Source organism: Anguilla anguilla, chromosome 8 (assembly GCF_013347855.1).
Source record: "Anguilla anguilla isolate fAngAng1 chromosome 8, fAngAng1.pri, whole genome shotgun sequence".
In the NCBI taxonomy this organism is placed as follows: domain Eukaryota; kingdom Metazoa; phylum Chordata; class Actinopteri; order Anguilliformes; family Anguillidae; genus Anguilla; species Anguilla anguilla.
In genome coordinates, this window is record NC_049208.1 from 35,246,927 (window position 1) to 35,267,805 (window position 20,879).

At 41.2% G+C, this 20,879-nt stretch overlaps 2 protein-coding genes across 4 annotated transcripts; one reads left to right on the forward strand and one right to left on the reverse strand.

The window, feature by feature from the left end:
* Positions 1-44: 44 nt before the first annotated feature.
* On the reverse strand, positions 45-13,416 carry si:dkey-284p5.3 (uncharacterized protein LOC557830 homolog). 3 transcript variants are annotated; one of them, XM_035431176.1, is made up of 4 exons: positions 12,952-13,416; positions 4,940-5,506; positions 2,163-2,249; positions 45-1,939 (listed from the first exon to the last, which is right to left on the reverse strand). In XM_035431176.1, exons 1-3 carry the CDS (start codon positions 13,037-13,039, stop codon positions 2,170-2,172), a joined length of 735 nt encoding a protein of 244 aa, XP_035287067.1. In that variant the 5' UTR covers positions 13,040-13,416; the 3' UTR covers positions 45-1,939; positions 2,163-2,169. The 3 variants fall into 3 exon arrangements, with proteins under 3 accessions (XP_035287067.1, XP_035287066.1, XP_035287068.1); XM_035431175.1 differs by having other exon boundaries at positions 45-1,980; XM_035431177.1 differs by having other exon boundaries at positions 45-1,980; positions 4,940-5,497; positions 12,952-13,415.
* Positions 13,417-15,501: 2,085 nt separating this feature from the next.
* Positions 15,502-18,668, forward strand: rpl30 (ribosomal protein L30). The gene is made up of 5 exons (XM_035427906.1): positions 15,502-15,596; positions 15,709-15,757; positions 16,425-16,570; positions 17,824-17,954; positions 18,565-18,668. Exons 2-5 carry the CDS (start codon positions 15,737-15,739, stop codon positions 18,615-18,617), a joined length of 351 nt encoding a protein of 116 aa, XP_035283797.1. The 5' UTR covers positions 15,502-15,596; positions 15,709-15,736; the 3' UTR covers positions 18,618-18,668.
* Positions 18,669-20,879: the final 2,211 nt, after the last annotated feature.

The following is a 20,879-nucleotide window of genomic DNA, read 5'->3' on the forward strand; positions in this document are numbered from 1 at the left end:
TAATTCCACACATCCTTCTCTCTGAGCACAGACCGGCCTGTACGAATCTTAATGGAATGTTTTTATTTGTACTGTACAGAGTACCTGGTGCGTCGAATTACACATTTATGAAGTCAAAGCCTGGCTGCACACATTGCTGGTGAATTAAAGCAACATAAACAAGTGTTTTGGTTTTAACCCACACCTCCCAATCAGTAACTTAACATCTATATCTTTTATTTAACATTACCTCGAAAGTCCATTAAAGACATCAGTGGAAGAAATGTATACAAAAATTTTCTTGCCAGTTTCAAACATTTGTTGAGATATTGCACAGCAAATGTCTTGTTCAAATTTTGTACTTTAATCAGCTGTATGAAAGTAGTCGATGTACAGAAGTCGGATCCACATAGATTAAACGGGTGATGTTTTTCTGAAGGGCCTTTGTTCTGTTGAACACTGAGGAGGTGAAGTCCTTGGTCTCAGTCCCTGGTACAGTTAGGAGCTTTGTGTGAAGCCGCTGACCTGGTCCATTTCAGTCAGCTCATGAGCAGACCGTCTATGGTGAATTTCACATTACCTGTAGCATTGTAAAATGTATAAGTGTTATCTACACAACTGTACAGTAATCAGTGTTTTACATTATCTGCAGTGCTGTAAACTAGTATATTATCTAGCACTGTACAGTGTACTAGTTCGTTGTATATCCATATGTTATGCTAAGCCAGGTGACTCCAGTTCTACAGCCCCACAAATTTGGAGATTTTAGAGTTCTCCCTAAGCAGCACTGACTGCCTTGTACACAGTCATCTCCACTCATTTATTTGGCAGACATCCTTATCCAACCTACCAAGCATTCACGTGTCATTCCACCCACACACTGTATCCATTTATACAGTTGAGTATTTTCTGAAGCAGTCCAGCACTTTGCTGGAAGGTGATCTAGCAGTGGGTTCCTCACTTGGGAACAGCCTTGCTTTAAGGCCTTAGCACTCCACACGCTCTGATTGGTGGATTGCTTTCTACAGTGTGACGCGTCCCGCTCCTGAAGTGCCTTCTGCAAGGTTAGGCGGTTCAGTTGCCTGGGTGATATCCGTCGCTGCAGTAGCTACCCATTAAAAACTTCAAGGACCCTCTGCTCTCTGTTCCAATCAGTGGACGACTAACTAAACGTGGCAATCAAACATTCAAGCAGAATGTTACACTGAATTTCACAGGCACATATGTAATTATGTCCCTATGTGAGAGTGCTTTACAAATGAACAGTTGTATAGGTCTAAGTGGATTATAAAGTTATCTAAAATAGCATTTTTGTATTGAATCTATTATTTATGCATCTAATTAGCTTGACCAATCAGACTCAATCCTGAACAGGACACCACTGGAGAGATTAAAAACAGCTCTTCATTTAAAGCAGTAGCATGCTTGGCTTACACTCCACATGCGAGAACATTGGTGGAGTAGTTAAGGATTTATATAAGAAAGTGAATAAACTCTTATTAGTGAAAGCTCAGGGTTGGTTCCACAATGTGATGTGGAATGTGGCAACAAGATTTCAGTTCACAGGAACCTGGTATTTAATGTATTCTCCCACAAGTAATAATTTGCCTGAATTTAACCGTCTCAAATGTAAAGTATCGTTCAAAAGCAGAGGGGTTCAGAAACAATCCTGATCATTTTTGTTTTTTGCAAACCATGAAACTAGGGAATATTGACTAAACAGGAAATGTTTACAAAATTAGAAGCACCCATTCCCAACCCCTCACACAGATTCACAGGAAAGAAAGGCACAGTGGTGGAGCACTCCGCTGGTCTGCATCGTGGCAACAGGCAAACGGAAGTATTTCTCTGGTGCTTTTCAGAGCAGTTGCTCTTCACGATGTCCCTCGTCCTCTCACTTGACTTTCTGTAACATCTTTGCATCCATTCACTCCTGTTCTCTCGACCAAACGCATCAGGGCTGGAGAAAGGAGAGGCGAGATCAGTTTTCGTCGCAGGTAGCTGAAAAACAAGCATGAAAACATGGTTTCAATTCAGCTCAGCAGTTTTCAGTCACTCACGTCCTTCATGGAAATGAGCCACAGTTCATAATCATAAAAATATTTTTGAAATAAACCCCAATTATTTTTGTCCCTCCTGCCCAGCACCAGAAGCTTGTTTGGGGTGATGCCAGGGTCCCTCACCAGGTGCTTATTCCGCCTTTGCGGATTCCGATTGGTCAGCTGCTGCCTCGGCACTTCCTGCTTCCTTTGTCTCCGATTCTTCCACAGCTTTTCATGGAAAACAGAGTGGGGAAAGAGAAGAGAGAAGAGAAAATGATTAACTCATACTGCAGTCCCGCAATACTTGTGTTAACGACACACCAGCACTAGCGCTGAAGTGCCCTGAACATCTTCACAGATCACAATCACCATAAAATGTCCTCCTCTGAATACTGAAGAATGAGCACACCACTTGCTAATGGAGTGTTGAATGTAATCACTGTAGTGAAACAACCGAATAGTTAATATTTCTGTGAAAGACAGAGAGGGCTACATTGCATTCAACCATGCAGGCCAACAGAGCTTAAGAACGAGCTGTGAATATGCCTCTTGAATATAAAATACCCAAGTAGCATTTATTAAAAAAGAACAGGTTCCCTTCTAGTCAGGGTATGGTAGACATGGAATTACATTTACATGTAGGGGAAAGTTACTTTTAATGAAGTAACTCTATACTTGCCCCGAGCTAGCTACATAACTGCAGTTACAGATAGCTAGATAGTGGGTCAGCTATGTGTCTAATACACTGTATAAGCACTTTCAAACGAAAATTTTCACTGTTAGACAATTTCACAATTTGAAGTTCATATTTTTGGAAACATTGGCATTTGTGCGAATCTTTCTCATGATAAAGGGAAGCAGATGTTTTTCTCCATAAATTAAACTTAATGGAGGCTAATTGAGAGAGGAATATTTCTAGCTCCATTTGGTCAATAATTCAATTTTCACGCACAATTAAATAAAAACATTATTAATTTTGCCCACAAAGCAGATTCAGATTTGTCCCCACAGAGCTAGCCATCTCACGAAGTTCCCATTAGAGTCCATTACAATTAAACACAATTTCGTGTCTGCCCCATTAATAATTATACATTTGATATGTTTTATTTTATTTTAAATGACCAGCAATTTGCGGCCAGAGAACTGTTTTGTTCGAAAAAAAATGTCCTTTCATCCCCTCACCTCACCCCACGCTCCGAAATAAGTTATATATATATATATAAGTATAAAGTAATTGAACAAAAATTAATTCAGATGGAGTGGCTAAATTACAACATCATGTTTTCAGTGTACAAGTGGAAAGGAGCCTGGCTGACTACAGCCCTCCATGAACAGGACTGCCAAACATCCGCCAGGATGTTTCTACTTCATAATCAGATCATCAGCCTCCTATTTGTGCAATTAAGAGTGCATGCGATTCAGTAACGCTCACAGGGCAGTCGCGGTAATTGGGAACCTGTAATTAAGCAAACCACTTCGAGCTCAGCCCGCTTGTGCGAGAACGGAGACAGCCGCGGCATCTCTGAGGAATGCTGCACTTACCTCTCGTTAATTATTCATGCAAGATGTTCTGCCACTTTAAAATGATCGCCTCTTAGCTGACGACGGGACGGGCAGGAAAACGAACGGGCTGTTGATTCTGCTGTACCAGCGCCCCCACAGTCTAGGTGGCTATCTAACTGCACTGACTGACATCACAAGAACACTAAAAAAATTTTTTTTTTAAACTGCTCGATGACACCCATAAAACCACCAGGGTGATGGATCTCGATTCTCTGCCGTGAGAAAGCCCAAACTGAACAGCTCACCTGACTACCGCAGTCAATTTGCATCAGCGCTCACCTGAAGATAGACACATCCACACTTTCACTGTAATCTGCCGCAATAAAAGGTAATATCAATGCGATTTGGGCACGTGTGACTGGGGCAGCTGTGTAAAAGATGTGACCAGTCCGTCAAGCAGAACGTGACTCCCTCACTGTACGGGCCGGGGATCTCAGAAACGGCTTTAGTTCTGACAACTCGCGTTTCTCTTAACAAAAAAAGCGCAAAATCAGACTTACAATCGAGAGAACGCTGTTGTTGAAAATTATTAATGCCACCTGTGCGACCACATGGCACATTAACGCTGTTTATAATTCATTTTCTACCCCTGGCGTGTTCATTATAATGGAGAACAACTTGTGTACTGGATACCCTTGGTAACAAATGCTGTAACGAGGTAGCGATGGCCTAGGGACCGTGGCAAAGGGCAATCCACCAGGGCTGCCGTCGACTGAGCAGGAGACCGAGCGGTACACATCCTGTAACCATAGTAAGGTTAGTGTTGCACAGGTAAATGTTTTTAACGGGCAGATGCACTGCCTTCCTGTTGTAACCCCTAGACTACTCACCAAGGCTTGTCGCTGGCTTGGACACTTACAAGTTATATCTCAGTGTTTCCTTTCAGATGCAAGTCTGCAAACTACATCATTTATGGCACAAGAATTCCTTTTTGGTGGAACTGGGAGACCTGGGTGGGTTTTCACCAAGCAGGATTACTGAGTTAGCTGGATAACTGCACTGAGTAAAACCTAGAACAGCTCTTTTTTACTTCAGTCCATGTTCCAGGTTTTACTCAGTGCAGTTATCCAGCTAACTCAGCAATCATGCTTCGTGAAACAGGGCCCTGTACTACACACAAGCTTGCTACAGTGTACAGTAATGCTGTCTAAGATGGAGCGACTACTTGCATTGTCAGTGGTTGAGGAATGATGTACAAAGTGGAACAAGCCACTCATAGTCCTTCAGTTTGCACAGCCTGGTCTATCTATTCTCAGTAGAGACTATTTAAATGAAGAGATAATGGTTGCAGAAGGAGTTTAATTTGCATTGCAGAGCAGGATAGGCGAGGAGAGCTGATGACTTCCTTTGTGTACCTTTCTCCTGGGCCTTGGGGGCAGACTCAGGGGCAGATTCAGGGGCAGGTTTACATGCAGATTCAGTGGCAGGATCTGAGGGAGGTTCAGGTGCAGATTCAGGAGCAGGCTCAGGTGCGGGTTTAGATGCAGATTCAGGGGCAGATTCAGCGGCAGGTTTAGATGCAGATTCAGGTGAAGGCTCAGGTGCAGGTTTAGATTCAGGGGCCGGCTCAGAGGCAGATTCAGGTGCAGGTTCAGGGGCGGGCTCAGAGGCGCTGGCAGGTGCCTCCTCTGTGGCTTTGGCCTGGTCCGCAGTCTTCGCCCCTGCCTCAGACTCTCCCTTAGCCCCTTCTACGGGCGCTGCAGAGTCCGGAGCAGGTGCACCTTTAACCTCCTCTGCAGGCGCAGGGGCGGCGGCAGCATCCTCTGCCGGGGGCTTGGTCTCCGCGGCAACCTTGGCGGTCTCCCCGGCGGCGGCGGCCTGGGCCTCGGGGCCGGCGTTCTGAACGGGCAGCTGGACCGGGTCTGGAATGGTCTCGCTGTCCTCCGCCCCAGCGCCATTCTCAGTCCGCTTCGCTGTCACGACCACATGCCAGTGAGGAGGAAACAAAACATACAGCCATTACCTGACAGAAACACGCAGAGACACAATAAAGATGTGGAGCACACAGACGATAACTGAAATAATACAGAACCCATGCTTTCAAGAGCCACCCCACATCACCGTATTTGATGTGCTGCCCTTGTGCTAATATATACATTTAAAAAAAAATGTAATAACAGAAATATATGAGAGAACCACTATATACACCAACTTTGACTTTTTCTATTTTGATAGTAGTACAATTTACAAGTCATTGAAGATCTGGAGAATATGACTGAAACCTGGAGTCATGTTCATAGAGATGAATTCCAGGACTGTCCATTCACTCCATTACTATACTGGAACTAAAACAGACTTGAGAACATTGGAGTGATCAAAGAAAACAAGTCCAACTTTGATTAACACTGAGAAAACGCAAATGTCCTGTGCTGGAAGGAGAACAGAAGATTAATGCAGCCCTCAGGTTACTGATCTGAGTAAGCACCAAGCCTCTGGTGTCCTGCTGGTGCAACTGGAGTTTTATTTTTCTTTGAATTAGGATGAGTCAACATTCATCCTGATTTTATCACAACCTGTCTTACAACAGACATGCACAAATAAATGTAAGACTTGACAGTCAACAACACACACAATACAGTGTTCACTCATATTCACTCTAGGTAACCATAGAACTAAAATATTACATGCACTGATTTTCTAAAACTTAAATGCAGACATAATGTACAATACAGAGAAATATGTGGTGCCTAAATGACAGAGTCATTTTCCCAAGATAGAAAGGTACAGTCAGCTCCATAATGTTTGGGATTAATGTTTTTTTTTTTCTTGATTTTGGCTCTGTTTTATATTTGTAATCAAACAATCCACATGTGGTTGAAATACACGTTCTCATTCTCATTAGCGCATGTCAACATGTGGACCAGAGGTGTGAAAGACAAGGAAGCCGTTATGAGGTTGAGAAATCACAAAGGATCACAAAGGGCCTGGTAGGCCAAGGAAGAACGCTACAGTTGATTACAAAGGAATCCCAACCATAATTAAGAACAACTTTCAAACACCTGTCCGACAGATCAGAAACACTCTTCAGGAGGTGGGCATGGACGTGTCAGTGACTACTGTCGGCAGAAGGCTTCATTGGGATGGCAGGTAAGCCATCCGCCAAGTTATGACCTACGAGAGGTCTTGTGGACAGATGCACTTGTAACAGAATGATGGCAAGACGTAATCTGTGAAACATAGTGGGGCTGTTATGGTTTGGGAATGTATGGCTACCACAGGTACTGGCTCACTTGTTTTCATGTGATGTAACTGCTGATAACAACAGCAGAATGAATTCTGAAGTGTACAGAAGCATCTTATCCGCTGAAGTTCAACTAAATGCCTCCAAACCCATTGGATGATGCTTCATCCAACAGCAAGACAATGAGCCTCATTCACGAAACATGCGTACGGTCCTATTACATCATAAACTCTGTGTACAAACATTTCGGCATTCATCATCTTTTTTCTTATCTACATTTGTTCATGGCTGTTTCCTTATGCTAATGACATGAACAGGATTGTGAATAAATTGTACAAACAGTCAGCATTCATCACCTCACACACCTGGGATACACACAAAAACAAAGGTCTGTCATGAATCCCATACTGGTTTTTCATAGGAACATTTTTTAAGAACAAAAGTAAGAATAATTTAAGAAAAGTTTTGTGAGTGAGGCCCAATGATCCCAAATATACTGCTACAAAGTATAGCGACAAAGGAGTTTTTTAAAGCCAAAAACTAGAACATTCTTGTCTGGCCAAATCACTGACCTGATGTGAATCCAATTGAATATGCATTTCAAATGCTGAATAGAAAACTTAAGGCAACCTGAAACAAGCAGGAGCTGAAGATGGCCGCAGTACAGGTCTGGCAGAACATCACCAGAGAACATACTCAGCACACGGTAATGTTGAAGGGTAACAGACTTCAAGCAGTAATTGCATCCAAAGGATACTCAACAAAGTACTAAACACAACTTTCATTTACGTAATATTGTCATGTCCCAAACACAGTTCTGGTACCCTGACATGGAGAGGGGGACTATTTATAAAAAAGTGCTGTAATTTCTACATGGTGGAACCAAAGTTTATAATACCCCTAAATAAAAGCTGAGAATGTGCACGTTAACCACCTGTGAATGGTTTGCTTACAATTACAAATCTAAAATTGTGGAGCACAGACAGATAAACATTTTTTTAAAGTATGGACCTTCCTATCTTAGGCCTTCCTATCTTTCTATCGCTGTCAGTTGGGCACCATATTTCTCTGTATTTTATGTCTTTGTCTTAAACCTTATGGAATTCACAGTCTAATTATAGGCCTACTCAAGAGTCCATCTTCAAATTCAAGCCAGAAAAAATCACCTTCACCCCTCCTTAAAATTTTATTTTTAGTTACTGGCCAGATCAGACATGTCCACGGCAACATAAATGTTGATAATGAGACAGAGCGCATTATTATGTATTCATTATTTAAAGTATCTCCAGCACACTCGTTGTGGTGCTTTCTTCACAAAGAGGACTCTCCAATTTGAGCCAGACGGCAGTTTGCTGCCGTTTCAAAAAGAAAGTGGGTTTAATAACTCTCTACCATTCACCTATATTACTTTTTGCAGCAGCATTCCTCTTGTTTTATGAGGCAGACGCCAGCGCTTGTGCCTTTTGGACGTTCCTCAAAAGACAGCCGGGACTCTTCCCTGCCCGAGACAGAAACCTTCAGCTTCCCTTGTTCTCTGAACACAACGCAGGAGATTAATCACGCACACCATCCTACAGCTGCCCCAAATATGGTTTTAAAAAAAAATCATATCTCACCAAATATGCACACAATCAGGGCGATGATAAGATAAGAAATGACCAAGATAATAATTAATCACATAACAACTATGCATCACTTCTCTCCATAAACTAACCTACAGTGACCTACAAAGCAGTGAAAATAAGAGCACAGTGCCAAAATAAGAGCACAGTGCCCAGGTTCATTACTTATTGGGACAAAGTCCCCAATGGCACTTCAACAAAGCTTACCATCACAATGTTAGAGCATCTTGGGTAAGTACATTGACTCATATCACAAGCTATTTATTTTGTTTGCATTAATCAAATGTATCACTGCCAGGTAACTACATTACTGGAAAGGGTATGAGGGCAAAAACTGACAGACAAGAAACACAATGTTCCCAGATATAGATGATCATGTTGAGCTTAATGGGTTTTATTCCCTGTGGTGGCTATGTCTGAATGAAATTGAGGTTAAACAGACCTTTTCGTCCATGGTCCATACTTTAATAGGAAAACTACTGTGCAGGGTGTGCAGTCTGCATTCAAATGCACCCAACAGCTCCCTGAATTACAGTTTGAGAAACATGCCACCTGCAGTTAGGAATATGTTAATGATAAAGTGAAATGCAAGTCACCAGCTGACACATTAACTCTGTTTCTCGATTAAGCCACGAGAGGCTGGAATATCCCAGACTGGATGAAATGTGATATATCTGCATAATGCATGTAAACTAAGCAACAGCAGGAGAACAAACAAACAAATGTACACACAAGTACTAAACTTTTCCATGAATAAAAACATATGTAATGGATCTGACTTCTCACCGTATTGCAGCTAACAGCATTGACTTTTGAAATGAGGATATTGTGAAAATGAAAACCAATAACACAAAGTGAAAGGAAACCTCTTTCAATGCCACACTTTGGCATCAATCATATTTGACACCTGCTGTTTTTAAAAAAATCATGTCGTTATGGCACCAACACCACATGAACTGCAGCAATGTGGTGAGTGTATGCATCATTACCAGATCACTTTCTGATCTATGAATATCCATAACTATAAGATGCCTTGTCTATTGCTCCACAATGCTACCGGGCTGCAGCCTCCACAGTCAACAAGGTTCTGCTGTTTTTATGTCCACAAGGCCCTCAAGACCATGAGTGCATTTCTGCAAGTCTCTCAAACTCTGGCTGGGTTTTCAGCTTTTTATTTCCAAGCTGCTTGTTCATGACATGGTAAATAATTCATTTATATGATCAAATAATAATAATAATAATAATAATACTAATAATAATAATAATAATAATAATAATAATAATAATAACCATTCTGTAATGTTGAGAATTTGCCATTAATTTGTGACCATTAGGAGATGGAGGAAACCCATGCAGTTTTAATGTTTTCCAACACTTGTGCTATGAAGCAGCTTGATGTACAGGCTGAGCAAGATGCTATAGGGTCATTATTAGCATTATCAGCACTTGGCCTAAGTTTGTTGTTCGACTTAGTGGGGGGGCAAAACCAACAGTCTCCTCATGGCTTCTACAAAAACACAACTCCAGTACAAAGCAAACTGTGATGACACTGGCCACATATGTGCCGTATCCTGTTTAAAGCTGGGATAGACATTAATGAGTAGAGTGTACTGAACCTGTGCTTAAGAGGTCCCACAGGAGCGAGTCAGGAAGGTACAGGACGTACCCACTAAAATACCTTGTGGTGAGGCGTTCGCTGTTTTACACATGGACCATTGAAATGGGGATCAATGAATCGCTGAATCTCAATGTTACAGTATTAGGACAGCTCTGTGTGGATGCCTGCAACAGTGTCCATTCAAAACAGAGAACACAGAGGTCCCCCGTCTCTACTGTGTACTCTATACTGTACATGGGTGTAAAAGTCTCTCTGACAAGGAGACTGACAGAGATGACACAGCAGATTGGCTCCAGTATGGTTCTACTTCAGAAAGATCTCTCATCGCTTCCAGGTCTCAAGATCTATAGGGCAAAACTTAAATAAAGCAGAGCTGAAAAAGATGCACAACTTCCATGGGAGACCTGACTGTCACTGATGGAAAACTAGGAACACTGAGCACATGGTTGGAGGGAAGCCTCTCTCAAAGCAAACACAGCCCTGCTGTGACCAATCAGGTATTCACCCGGTCCAAATGAACACAGCAATACAGGTCTGCTGAGAAGTGGCACCATGCAATTGTGACAGATTCACACCAGCGCCATAAAGAGCTACTCCCCTGACTTTCAGCTGTGTACATAATGTGTGAGAAACACAGTCACCTGACTGAACAATGTGATGCAAGCATGTTCTCATGCAAGCATGTACTGTACACCTTGAATGGGGAACCGCATGCAAAGCTAAGCAAAGTGGCCTTTCCAAATTTACATCTGCCGCTCAGCTAACTGAAAAGACGGGCTGTTTGGTCGGCCACAGATAAAGACGCACAGCGTTTGGTGTCTGTGGGGTGAAATGGCCGACTGCAGATGAGCGATTTTGAGCCCATCTATTCCAATCGTTCTCTCGCACTGACATTCAAAAAGCGTTTGTAGATATAGAGGCCTCCAGAAACACAGGGGCTGCAAAGAATCCATCTCACTAAAATCTGTAAAATGAAGTAGGAATACAAAGCAAAGAGCCAGCAGCAGTGCACTTAGTCCTTAACTTTAAGAATGTCAGCAAGCATTGCATTTTTTGCAATACTGAGACAACCCCGTGAGTTGAGTTTATAAAAAGTGAGTTATGTGAAAATGAAAAAGTAACACTGGGATGAATATGTTAGTCAAACTTCACAATGAAGTCAAGCAAAAAACACAGAAGTCAAATTGACAGTCTTATCTTTTTTTCATCTACACACGGGAAATCCCCTTAACACTGAACGCTCAGACACTCTGAAAGCACAGGCACCCCTGAGTAGAAGCAGGAAAGTAAAGTCACCAAAGTGGGTTTTCTTTTACCTGTCGTAACCGAAGAGGCCACTCTATCCTGCATGCCAGATTCCCCAGAGAGAATCAAGGAGAATCAAAGGAGGACAAAGCAGGAAGTGTCCAAATAAAACAGCTATGGTGATACCCATGGCTGCAGCATGCAGGCCCAGGCAGTACACAGGCTGGGTGGGGAAGCGGATGTTTTGAAGTGAGACCGTGCACTTTAAGATATGGGACTGTATGTACCCTCACTGTACAGTGCTGGGGGATAACCTCCAGGGTGATGCAAGTACATTCACCTGACACTATAATCAACTTCACTCAAGTTCACTGTAATAGCATAGCATTCTGACATAATTGTAGAGTTAACACCTTGTCTATGTAGCATCTATAGTAACTTGGTCTGTTTGCTAGCTGAGGGAGAGGCTGACTAAACAAGAAGAAACAACAATGAACTGCACTTTTTGTACAGGAGAACAGGCTGGAATATTTCACATCTTAGTTTAACTCAAGAAACTGAGCAACCACTGACTTCACTTGACAGAATGATGAAAAGATTATCATATATAAAATCTATTCATTTATTTTCCGGTTTTCAATCAATATATTGAAACCGACACTTTCTTGGTGTTTGCGTTGATTATATTACGTTCCAGGTTTTAATTTTATTTTATTACGTTTCAGTTATTTAGCTCATTTTATTCATTCGATGTACCGCCAGAGTAGTTTATCATTTCCCTGTGTTTTAATTTACACGTTTGATTCTGTGATTTTGATTCCCCACTGTTGTTTATGTAAAGATTTTATTCCCCGTGTGTTCTCCCCATTTGGATTGTAGGTTTGGATTTTACGAATTAAAGGTTTGGGTTTTTTTTTTTTTTTTTGTAAATTGTAAAATAAAAGACAAATTATTTATTTTGGGAAGCATTAAGATTTATTTTAAATGTGTACGGTATGTCGCCTATCCGCGTCTTGCCCAAGAAAGCCAGGGAAATATGACGAGAATATGATGTTATGGTTACCCATGAATTATAAACGTATCACCTGTGTGATCTGAACGCATTTTTTATTTCAGGGCATTGTAATTATTGCAGTAATTTACATTCTACACGTTTAATATCATCTGTACAATCAAGATCCACTTTGTCAACAGAGTATGGTGGCAACCCCAGTTTAAAGGCAATGAAACCTCCGTAGCTTCAGCAGTCAAACCAGATAGCTAGATACTAAATAATTCATTCGAACAATCGGCCGGATTGTTTTAAATTGCAAGGGAATTAAAGTATTAGATGTCTCAGTCATAACGTAGATCCGATGCAGTCGGCAGCCATAGAGCATCATTCAGTTAAAATGTAGACAATAAAAATTAGATATTAAATCATATTGATTCAATCAGACGGACAGCTGAGATGATTAAAACATAAATATAAGCGCAATATATCAGCACGCAGAACTAACTAGACGATCCACAAAAGGAACAAGAAAAACGAAAGCCGGGACAAATACTAAAAAAGGCAGAATATAACTCATTATACAGAAAAGGGAATTTTAGAATTTTATAAGAAATTTCTGACAGCGAAATTGAATTTTCAAGAGTAACGTAAAGCAAACCGGCGAAACTTTGTGGACGTATTCAGCAAAGGAACTACATTCGGCTTACCCATAGCACCGGCTCCATTGCTTTCCTCTGGTTTAGTGTTCGGTCTGTTTCCTTGCGCTGTAGTTTGGGTACTAGAAGAACACCCCATTCTGACTACAGAACATTAATGATAAAAAAGTAACACGAATATATATGCTAAACTGCGAGGCCTGTTGCTCTTATAGCTTGCATAGACGTTGTCAGCTCCTCTTTCTATAAAACACACAGTATGCTGTTTTAACAGCAATATAACATCTTCATATCAACATCCCCAGTTCTGTTCCAGAAAAACAGCGCCACGGTTGCTATATGTTGCGATCGGTTACCATATACAAATGTGAACGAGAACAAGCGAAGATGTTCTTCAACTCGCAGACACTACATTATTCTGGGCGTGATTATGGCTGGTTTGAGAGCATGCGTGGGCAGTTCCTGAAGTTGTTCTTGCCTCACGGCGAGTTAGGAGAGCCTGTCTGTGCAATCCTCCTGGTCCAAATAACAATGTTAGTGCAGTGGATTTACCATGCCCATTTCTGAGCAGCTAGGAAAATATTCCCTTAACTCACGTGCAACACGTTGTGCATCAATATGTTTTGTAAAGGTAAAGTAATTATCTTGGGAGTTCTCTCTCTAAACTTAGTGGACCTACCATACAGCAACATTCAGTTAAAATAAAGACAAAGCTTTTTAAAATGAGATATTAAATCAGATTGATATCACAAAATACATTCAATCTCAACGAAAACTTTATGAACGTAGAAATATTCCAGCTTACTCATGCATACAAAGCTATAAATCCATAATTAAAACTTGCTTAATCTAGGCCTGTCGTTAGAAGTATTGATATAAAAATGAAACCAAGTTACAATGAACAATATAGGCTCACACAAATAAAACAAGCTATATTCCAAAGCATTCCAATGCTACCCAATGATTCCTAAATTATTTCATGTAACTTGGCCCTGTGTGTTTTCATCTACCATTTTTTAATCTGATTCATTTTACCATCTGTCACATCTAAGTGTGAAATGTCAATCTTGTATTGTGGAAATAATCTGCAATTCAACTGTGTTACACTTAAAAATGGTAAAACCATATGCATGAAAAAATTGTCTGCATCCAGTGCTTTGGGTATATGAAAAGCAAATAATTAATAAAATTAATAATAATTATTATTATTAGTAGTAGTAGTAGTAGTAGTAGTATGTTCTGAACATTGTGTTCACGGATAAGTTTTTTATTTCATGTTACATTGTGAAATAAATTATGCTATTCAATTTATTTGGCTAGAGTTTGTTACCCACAAACATACAGTACATTAATGGGGTAAACATATGTCTGGATGGTTTTGTAAGATTCAATATTTATTTAATAGGCCTAAATATTTGCAGCTTTATCTGTAATTCATTTATTCAAAGCCTCCAATAGTAGTTCGAGGTTTAGGGCCTTGTAGTCACGTAGCTGCCTGAGTCATGAATCGGGTTTTTGTACCGAAACCTGGTAGCACTATTACGACCTGGTTCCCAAACGACCGGCAACTACCAGACCAAATCACATTTCAGTGATGCTTTTCGGTTCCGTCTTCTATGTCAGTCACAGCAGGGACAGCAGGTAGCGTTAGCAAGTTATCAAACGTTAAACTCAATAGCCTACCTGTAATTTCATCCTGCAATTATAGCTACTTTGATCAGACTAATTTGATCAGATGTTCTTTTTGGCAGAAGATGTTGGTAAATGTTCATTGGGTAGAATTATTGATCGTGTGGGACTGGAGCATTTGTCATGATGAAATCGGCATGGAAAAGAAGAAGGAGAAAACTCAAAATAACCCATGAAGTTTGAGGTTTTATTGTGCGGATGTGTGAAGCTGTATGTTAACTCTGTGCGTTTCCATGGGGTCAGAAGGTACAGAAGTTAATGTTCTTAAGGACTGAGAGTCTGTGGTCATTGTGTTTATTTCTTTAAGATGCGCTGAAAAGTTCCGAACTCGTAGCTGTATAGGTATATGGGGCAGGCCCCACCAACAAGCCGTAACTTAGCGAATACCTGCCGTACCAATCGCAGGCCTGTTGCATAAGGCTCCAATTGCGCCACCTGCGGAACCAAAATGCGTCCATTGCAATCTCTTTATGTTGCTTATAAAATTAAAAATAAAATTTAGAAAATGTATCTGCTAAAAACAAGACCTGTGCATTCGTTATTGCAGAAAAAATAGGCCTATATATTGGGTTTAAGATGTCTTCTTGTCGAGTCTCTTTTTTTCAAGGAAATTAAAATACTTTTCATGATGACTATCTCAGTGGCAGTCCTCAAAATCACAACTACCCTATACACCATGCGTATCGATTTTTTTGGGGGAAATTAAATATTCTTAACGTAATGTTCTAATGCTCACAATCACCGCTGGTAATTAAAAGCAGTGGAGTTCTAGAACACTGACTTTGAATTTTTTTAAAAACATTCTAAAAAAACCCATTCTTCAAAGGGTTAAATAGTGGAACTAAACTAGTCAGCACCTACGAAATCAGTCATTTAAATTAGGCGCTTCGCTCCTGTATCGCTACTTTGCAGGTTCCTCTCGCGATGCTGAACTTCTGCTGTGGAATCCTGATGCATGCTGGGATATCCTTCCTTTCTCTCTGAGGCCATTTTTGAGCTGCTAGTGGGTGAGTGGGCTCTGTGTTTTTTAAGTAATAATGGCAGAATGTGTCACATTCAGCTCGCAAAGTATACGTCTTAGGAAACCTAAGGTGCTCACTTGTCCAATTTTGTGTTCAGGTTGGCCAGAAGAGACTAAACCGCAACAATGGTGGCCGCAAAGAAAACGGTGAGTTCAACGCTGAGCGAAGTGATGCATGTGGGGAACTTCACGTGGAGTGTGGATATGTTAGGCCTTGTGCTCCATTCGCTTATTTTTCTCGTGAATTTAATGGCAGTACGTATTGCCGTTTTAGCGACCATAATCTGAATATGTTACGACAACAGTTTATATGAATTTGAATATTCGTTTAAAATATGAATTAAGCATGTTGCACATGATTGTCAATGACGCGTAGGCAGTTAGCTAGGCTAATACGATCATGTTGTCGGAGCCTGTTTACTAGCTAGTTGCTTTGCTGAGGTAATTTAACTAGCCTGCACGTTTATTAAATGTGGATAGCTTGGTATGTATCATAACAAAGTCAGCTAACCATATTTAATTGTATCCCCCGCCAACCACTGGTTACTTTAGGAAGATATTTTGTTGTAACTAACGTTAGGTTTCTGACAGTTAAGCTGAAAGCTAGTTACAGTACAGAAGCCGTCACTGTATATTCTCCACTTTCATGGTCTGACAGCAACACTCAGTATTTAACAGTTAAGCAAACTGGACTGATATGCGCTTGGTTAGTGTTCAGGTAACAAACTTGGACGACTGGTGCAATACATTGCATGTCGTGCATTGCGCTAGCGGAATATTAGCTAATGAAATAATTTTCTTTTTTCATAAACAGAAAAAGTCCTTGGAGTCGATCAACTCTCGGCTCCAGCTGGTGATGAAGAGCGGTAAATACGTCCTGGGATACAAACAGACCCTGAAGATGATCCGTCAGGGCAAAGCTAAGCTGGTTATTCTGGCCAACAACTGCCCGGCCCTCAGGTAAGCAGGACATTCTAGCTATGTCACTAGAGCCGCCTTGTGTAGCAGTTTAGGAATGCGAATGTTAGTATGAAAGTTGAAATAAATGTTGAAAGCCTGTTGGGTTGGCCTCCACAGCCCTGATCTAGGTCAAAACTAACCAGTCACTCTGGTCAGGCTCAGTGAAATGACACTTGCTGAAGGTTAGGCCTGCCACTTAAGTGGTAGTTTTGTATTCAGAGATCATATGCTGATTGTCAAAAATGGCATAACTTGGTTTCTCACAGAATCTTGCATCAAGTCTGATTCAGTTGACCACATTATCCAAATGTATGTACGTAATTTGAGATCTGGATTAGTTAGGAACTGAGTTAGCCCTTCATTTGACATTTCAGTACAGCTGTCTCTCACTACAGTTGACATCATGACCGGAGAAAATGTAGCAAAATGGGAAAGTTGTATCATTGGCCTTAGTAATGTTATGCAGAACAGAGTTAAAGCAAGATGTTAACACATCTAATTGTAGAAATGTTACTTGTATTGATTTGAAGTTTCAGTGAATCATTTAAGCGGCATAAATTAGGGAATGATCCGACAATCTGGCTGCCTTGTGCAAAATTTCTCCAGAAATTGTTATGTTCAGCTCTTGTACTGGCACGATATAAGTGAACATTGCACCAACATTCCATGCTGTGTTCCACGTAGTACTTTATATGCTCGTGCAAGATCTACCTTTAGTCCACTTGCTGGTTTTCTGATGTTGCTCACTGGTACCTCGATGTCGCTCTGTGCTTTTTCTGTGCAGAAATTAGATTGTTGGCATCTCCTTGAGTCCCATTTTAAGAAATCATTTGTTTGTTTTTTCTTGACTGAGCGTAACACATTTAGTGCATGATTTACTAAGACTTTTAGCATGTGAAAAATCTTTTGGTGCATGTGAAACTAATAGCACAACCAATGACTGGTGCAAAACAAATACCATGACCAATCATTGGTCATGTTACTGGTTTTGCTTGTGCTGAAAGATTTTGCGCTTGCTGAAGGTCTTAGTAAATCAGGCCATTGTTTTTTATTTTGCACCAGGTTAAAGGCATTATTACTGACCTTCCACAGAGATGGAGATAGGGGTAGATAATAAAGGGGGGGAAAGCAAGATATGTGAGGGATTACAACAGCCAAACGAGTCTCGCAGTTTTATACAAGGTCCTGTTGATCTTGAGCTACCCTGTACACTGGATTGACATGCCTTATGACCGGAGTGTATTCTTTTGCAGGAAATCTGAAATTGAGTATTACGCCATGTTGGCCAAGACCGGTGTCCATCACTACAGTGGGAACAACATTGAACTTGGCACAGCCTGCGGTAAATACTACAGGGTATGCACGCTGGCCATCATCGACCCTGGTAAGCTTCAGCACAGTCCTGGGCTGCACCTCGTGCATGTGATACATGTAGAGTTTTGATTTCTGTTCAGCAAGGCTTCGCGTAGCCATCTGAGTCCATTAAAAAGCCTGTCAGATATTTAAATCTCTTCAGTAGCGACTGCTCATCCGGCATGTTGTTATTGGTCGTATCGAACAATTTCACGCTGAGCTTGTTCAGTATTTAATTTATCTCGTAATGTTTTTAAAAAAATCTGATTTGGTGCTGGATGTCAGGATCATCCCAGTTTCTTCCTTTAGACACTGAAGTGTTTTAATCAAGTTGATGCGAATCATTCTCGCCTGTTGGGTCTATTGGTGATCTGAGCAGGGCTAGAAATTCGCTAGATAAATACCCAGCTCGAGAGCTATCGGATTGGACTCAGTGTCTTTTCTGTTCTCACCCCTGCTTTGTTGGGTACAATTCCTCCTGTTTAAAACAAATCTTTTCCCTGGGATGTGTCGATGTAAAACAGAGGCGTACCGAGTTGATGACCTTTAGAAAATGGCACCCATTTTCTTCCTACCTCTGAAAGGGTGGTGTAATGTTGGGGATGTTTACGGTGCTGACGTACTGTTTTCCTCATCCACAGGCGATTCTGACATCATCAGAAGCATGCCAGACCAGCAGCAGGGCGAGAAGTAGAAGTCCTTTTTTCCCCCCAAGTTGTTATAAATAAACGTGCTGAAATGGTGATTGTGGCGTTTGTGTTATTTTGTGTGCTGCTATATGATTTGGCAGCTTATTTAGTGAAGTCCTGTCAGTGGAGTGATGTGATCAGGCTACCGGTTCAGTTTCCGGGTAGTGGTGTGACATCATAGCAGAGCTCTGTGCTTTAGTTTCTCCTGTAGAAATGCAGCACTGGAAATAAATGGGTTGCAGAGTTCAAACCGGTGGTTATTTCCTTGGATTAGCTTTTCTTCTGAAGACATGCAATCTACCTTCTCTGATTTTGCGAGAGGTGTCCCATGGACTTGTGCACAGTGTAATGTGATTGTGCTTTTGATTAAACGCAAAGGAATTACAGTCCCCCAGAGCCAAGATACCGATCATCAAATGGATGGTTGCAAATTGGAAAAACTCTGGCCTGGTACATATTGTGCATGTTATGATCATGATCAAGTATAACTTGCCTAGATTCTACTCTCCATGTATATTTATGGTGTTCAGAGATTAAGAACATGACTGTTTATATTAGATATCTGGGAAAAAGTCAATGTGAAGATGTTAAATAACATTGGCTTGGTTCAACAGATTTATATTTGATAGGCAGCCATAAATCAGGAGGTTCTCTTCACATGTAGGGTTGATCGTCAACCCTACATGTGAATAGACAGAACCTCCTGACTTGGCTGCAACTTGACTTGACTCTTGTACACAAAGTCTTTCTGGGAAACGGTTTACCCTCTTCAGATGTGTTTTTTAGCCCAAATTCATGTCCCTGAGGGTACTTTAATTTGCCTAAATATGGACCGTGACGGACTAATCCAGGTTTAACACACAGATGGGGATTAAAATGTCTAGAACAGCATGTCTAAGAAGCTCAAATAAAAATTCCTGAATGAATAACAGTAGCTCCAGATGTGTGTAAAAGCTGACGTCTCCCTGGCTGACCTGTAGTAAAAAGGGCATGTCTGGACAGAATTTTCAGTTGCCCAGGTCAGGATGTTTCCGCCCGATTTTCAGATGCACGTGCCATAAGGGGTCTTCCAATGAGGAATACAGACAGCAGTGAGAAATGCTGCTAATGATTTTAGGAACGTATTCATGTGGTTTGGTGAAAGGAATCGCTGTATCGTTTGTACCTGTCAATCAGTGAACTTTCATGTAGTTAATGTAAAGTGCCAGGAGTGGGCAGTGTATTACCATTTCCGTGGTAGGCCCAGCAGTTCATTTTGGCCTCACTGGGCTGTCTTCATAAGCAGCACCTATCGCAGATACCGCTGTCCTTATTCTCTAGTTGTTGTTGCGCTGTGCTGAGGGCCTTCTGAAAGCAGGACATCACCCGGGGAAAAGAAAAGGAAAAACAGCCGTGTGTGCTACGATGAAACAAGAGGGCTACATTTCCAGGCATCGCACTGAAATTAAAACCAACATTTCTTCATAAAGGATGACTTGCAGAGCTTCATGAAAATGTACCTCTTAATTAGAAAGGCTTTACATCTGCAATTCCCAAACTGAAAGCTGTCTTGGTATTGATGAAGCCACTGGTTCATTTCAATTGTAACCAACTCAACAGGGATGGAGATAATTCTTCAGATACTATTTACGAACGTTTCACATTCGGCTGCGTAATGAAATAGTCTAGGTTCATTTGACGTGCTCGCCACCAAAATATCTTGGTGGTTATGGGATATTTATATCTGTGAGTGAGTTGTAGTTTAAAAACAGTTCCGTGGGTACAATTTCACGAGAAATGCACTTCTTCAGCAATAAAAATAAGATGTATTTAGGAAAAAATGGTCCGCGTAGTTGCTCAGGGGATGCTCAGTGTGGGCTGATCCATCTTTGATCTTCAACAGAAGTACCTGTCAAAGAGCAGCGGTCTGTGGGCCTAGGCCCTCAGGATGGCTCAGAGGAATAATCTTCAGCTGCTTGTAGTCTCATGGACGCCTGTGGAGGGAAGTAAAGCTCCTTTGCAATTGAATAAATGTTTCTCACAGAGTCCTTACAACTGCCATGAAATAGCATTGTAACAGTAGTAGCATCATGAAGAAGCATAAGTAATATATCAATTCCCCAGGTTTTCAGTAACTACATTCATTTTTTCCTTGGGTTTGAAAATGCACACCCTTGTTTCAACTAAAAGGCGTCTTCTTGATGTGAATGAATGTGAAGGATTCTCATTTGAACAGCATGCATGCAATGACAAAACCAGAGCAGGCAGCCCTGTCAGTCAGAGCACAC

Bases quoted from the DNA above. Each gene is read 5' to 3' on its own strand.
- si:dkey-284p5.3 (XM_035431176.1), bottom strand. From the start codon at position 13,039: ATGGGGTGTTCTTCTAGTACCCAAACTACAGCGCAAGGAAACAGACCG. The intron at 5,507-12,951 runs GTAAGCCGAATG...ACTGGCATGTGG, and splicing joins CAATGGAGCCGGTGCTATGG to TCGTGACAGCGAAGCGGACT. The intron at 2,250-4,939 runs GTACACAAAGGA...TTCCATGAAAAG, and splicing joins CCCCAAGGCCCAGGAGAAAG to CTGTGGAAGAATCGGAGACA.
- rpl30 (XM_035427906.1), top strand. From the start codon at position 15,737: ATGGTGGCCGCAAAGAAAACG. The intron at 16,571-17,823 runs GTAAGCAGGACA...ATTCTTTTGCAG, and splicing joins AACAACTGCCCGGCCCTCAG to GAAATCTGAAATTGAGTATT. The intron at 17,955-18,564 runs GTAAGCTTCAGC...CCTCATCCACAG, and splicing joins GCTGGCCATCATCGACCCTG to GCGATTCTGACATCATCAGA.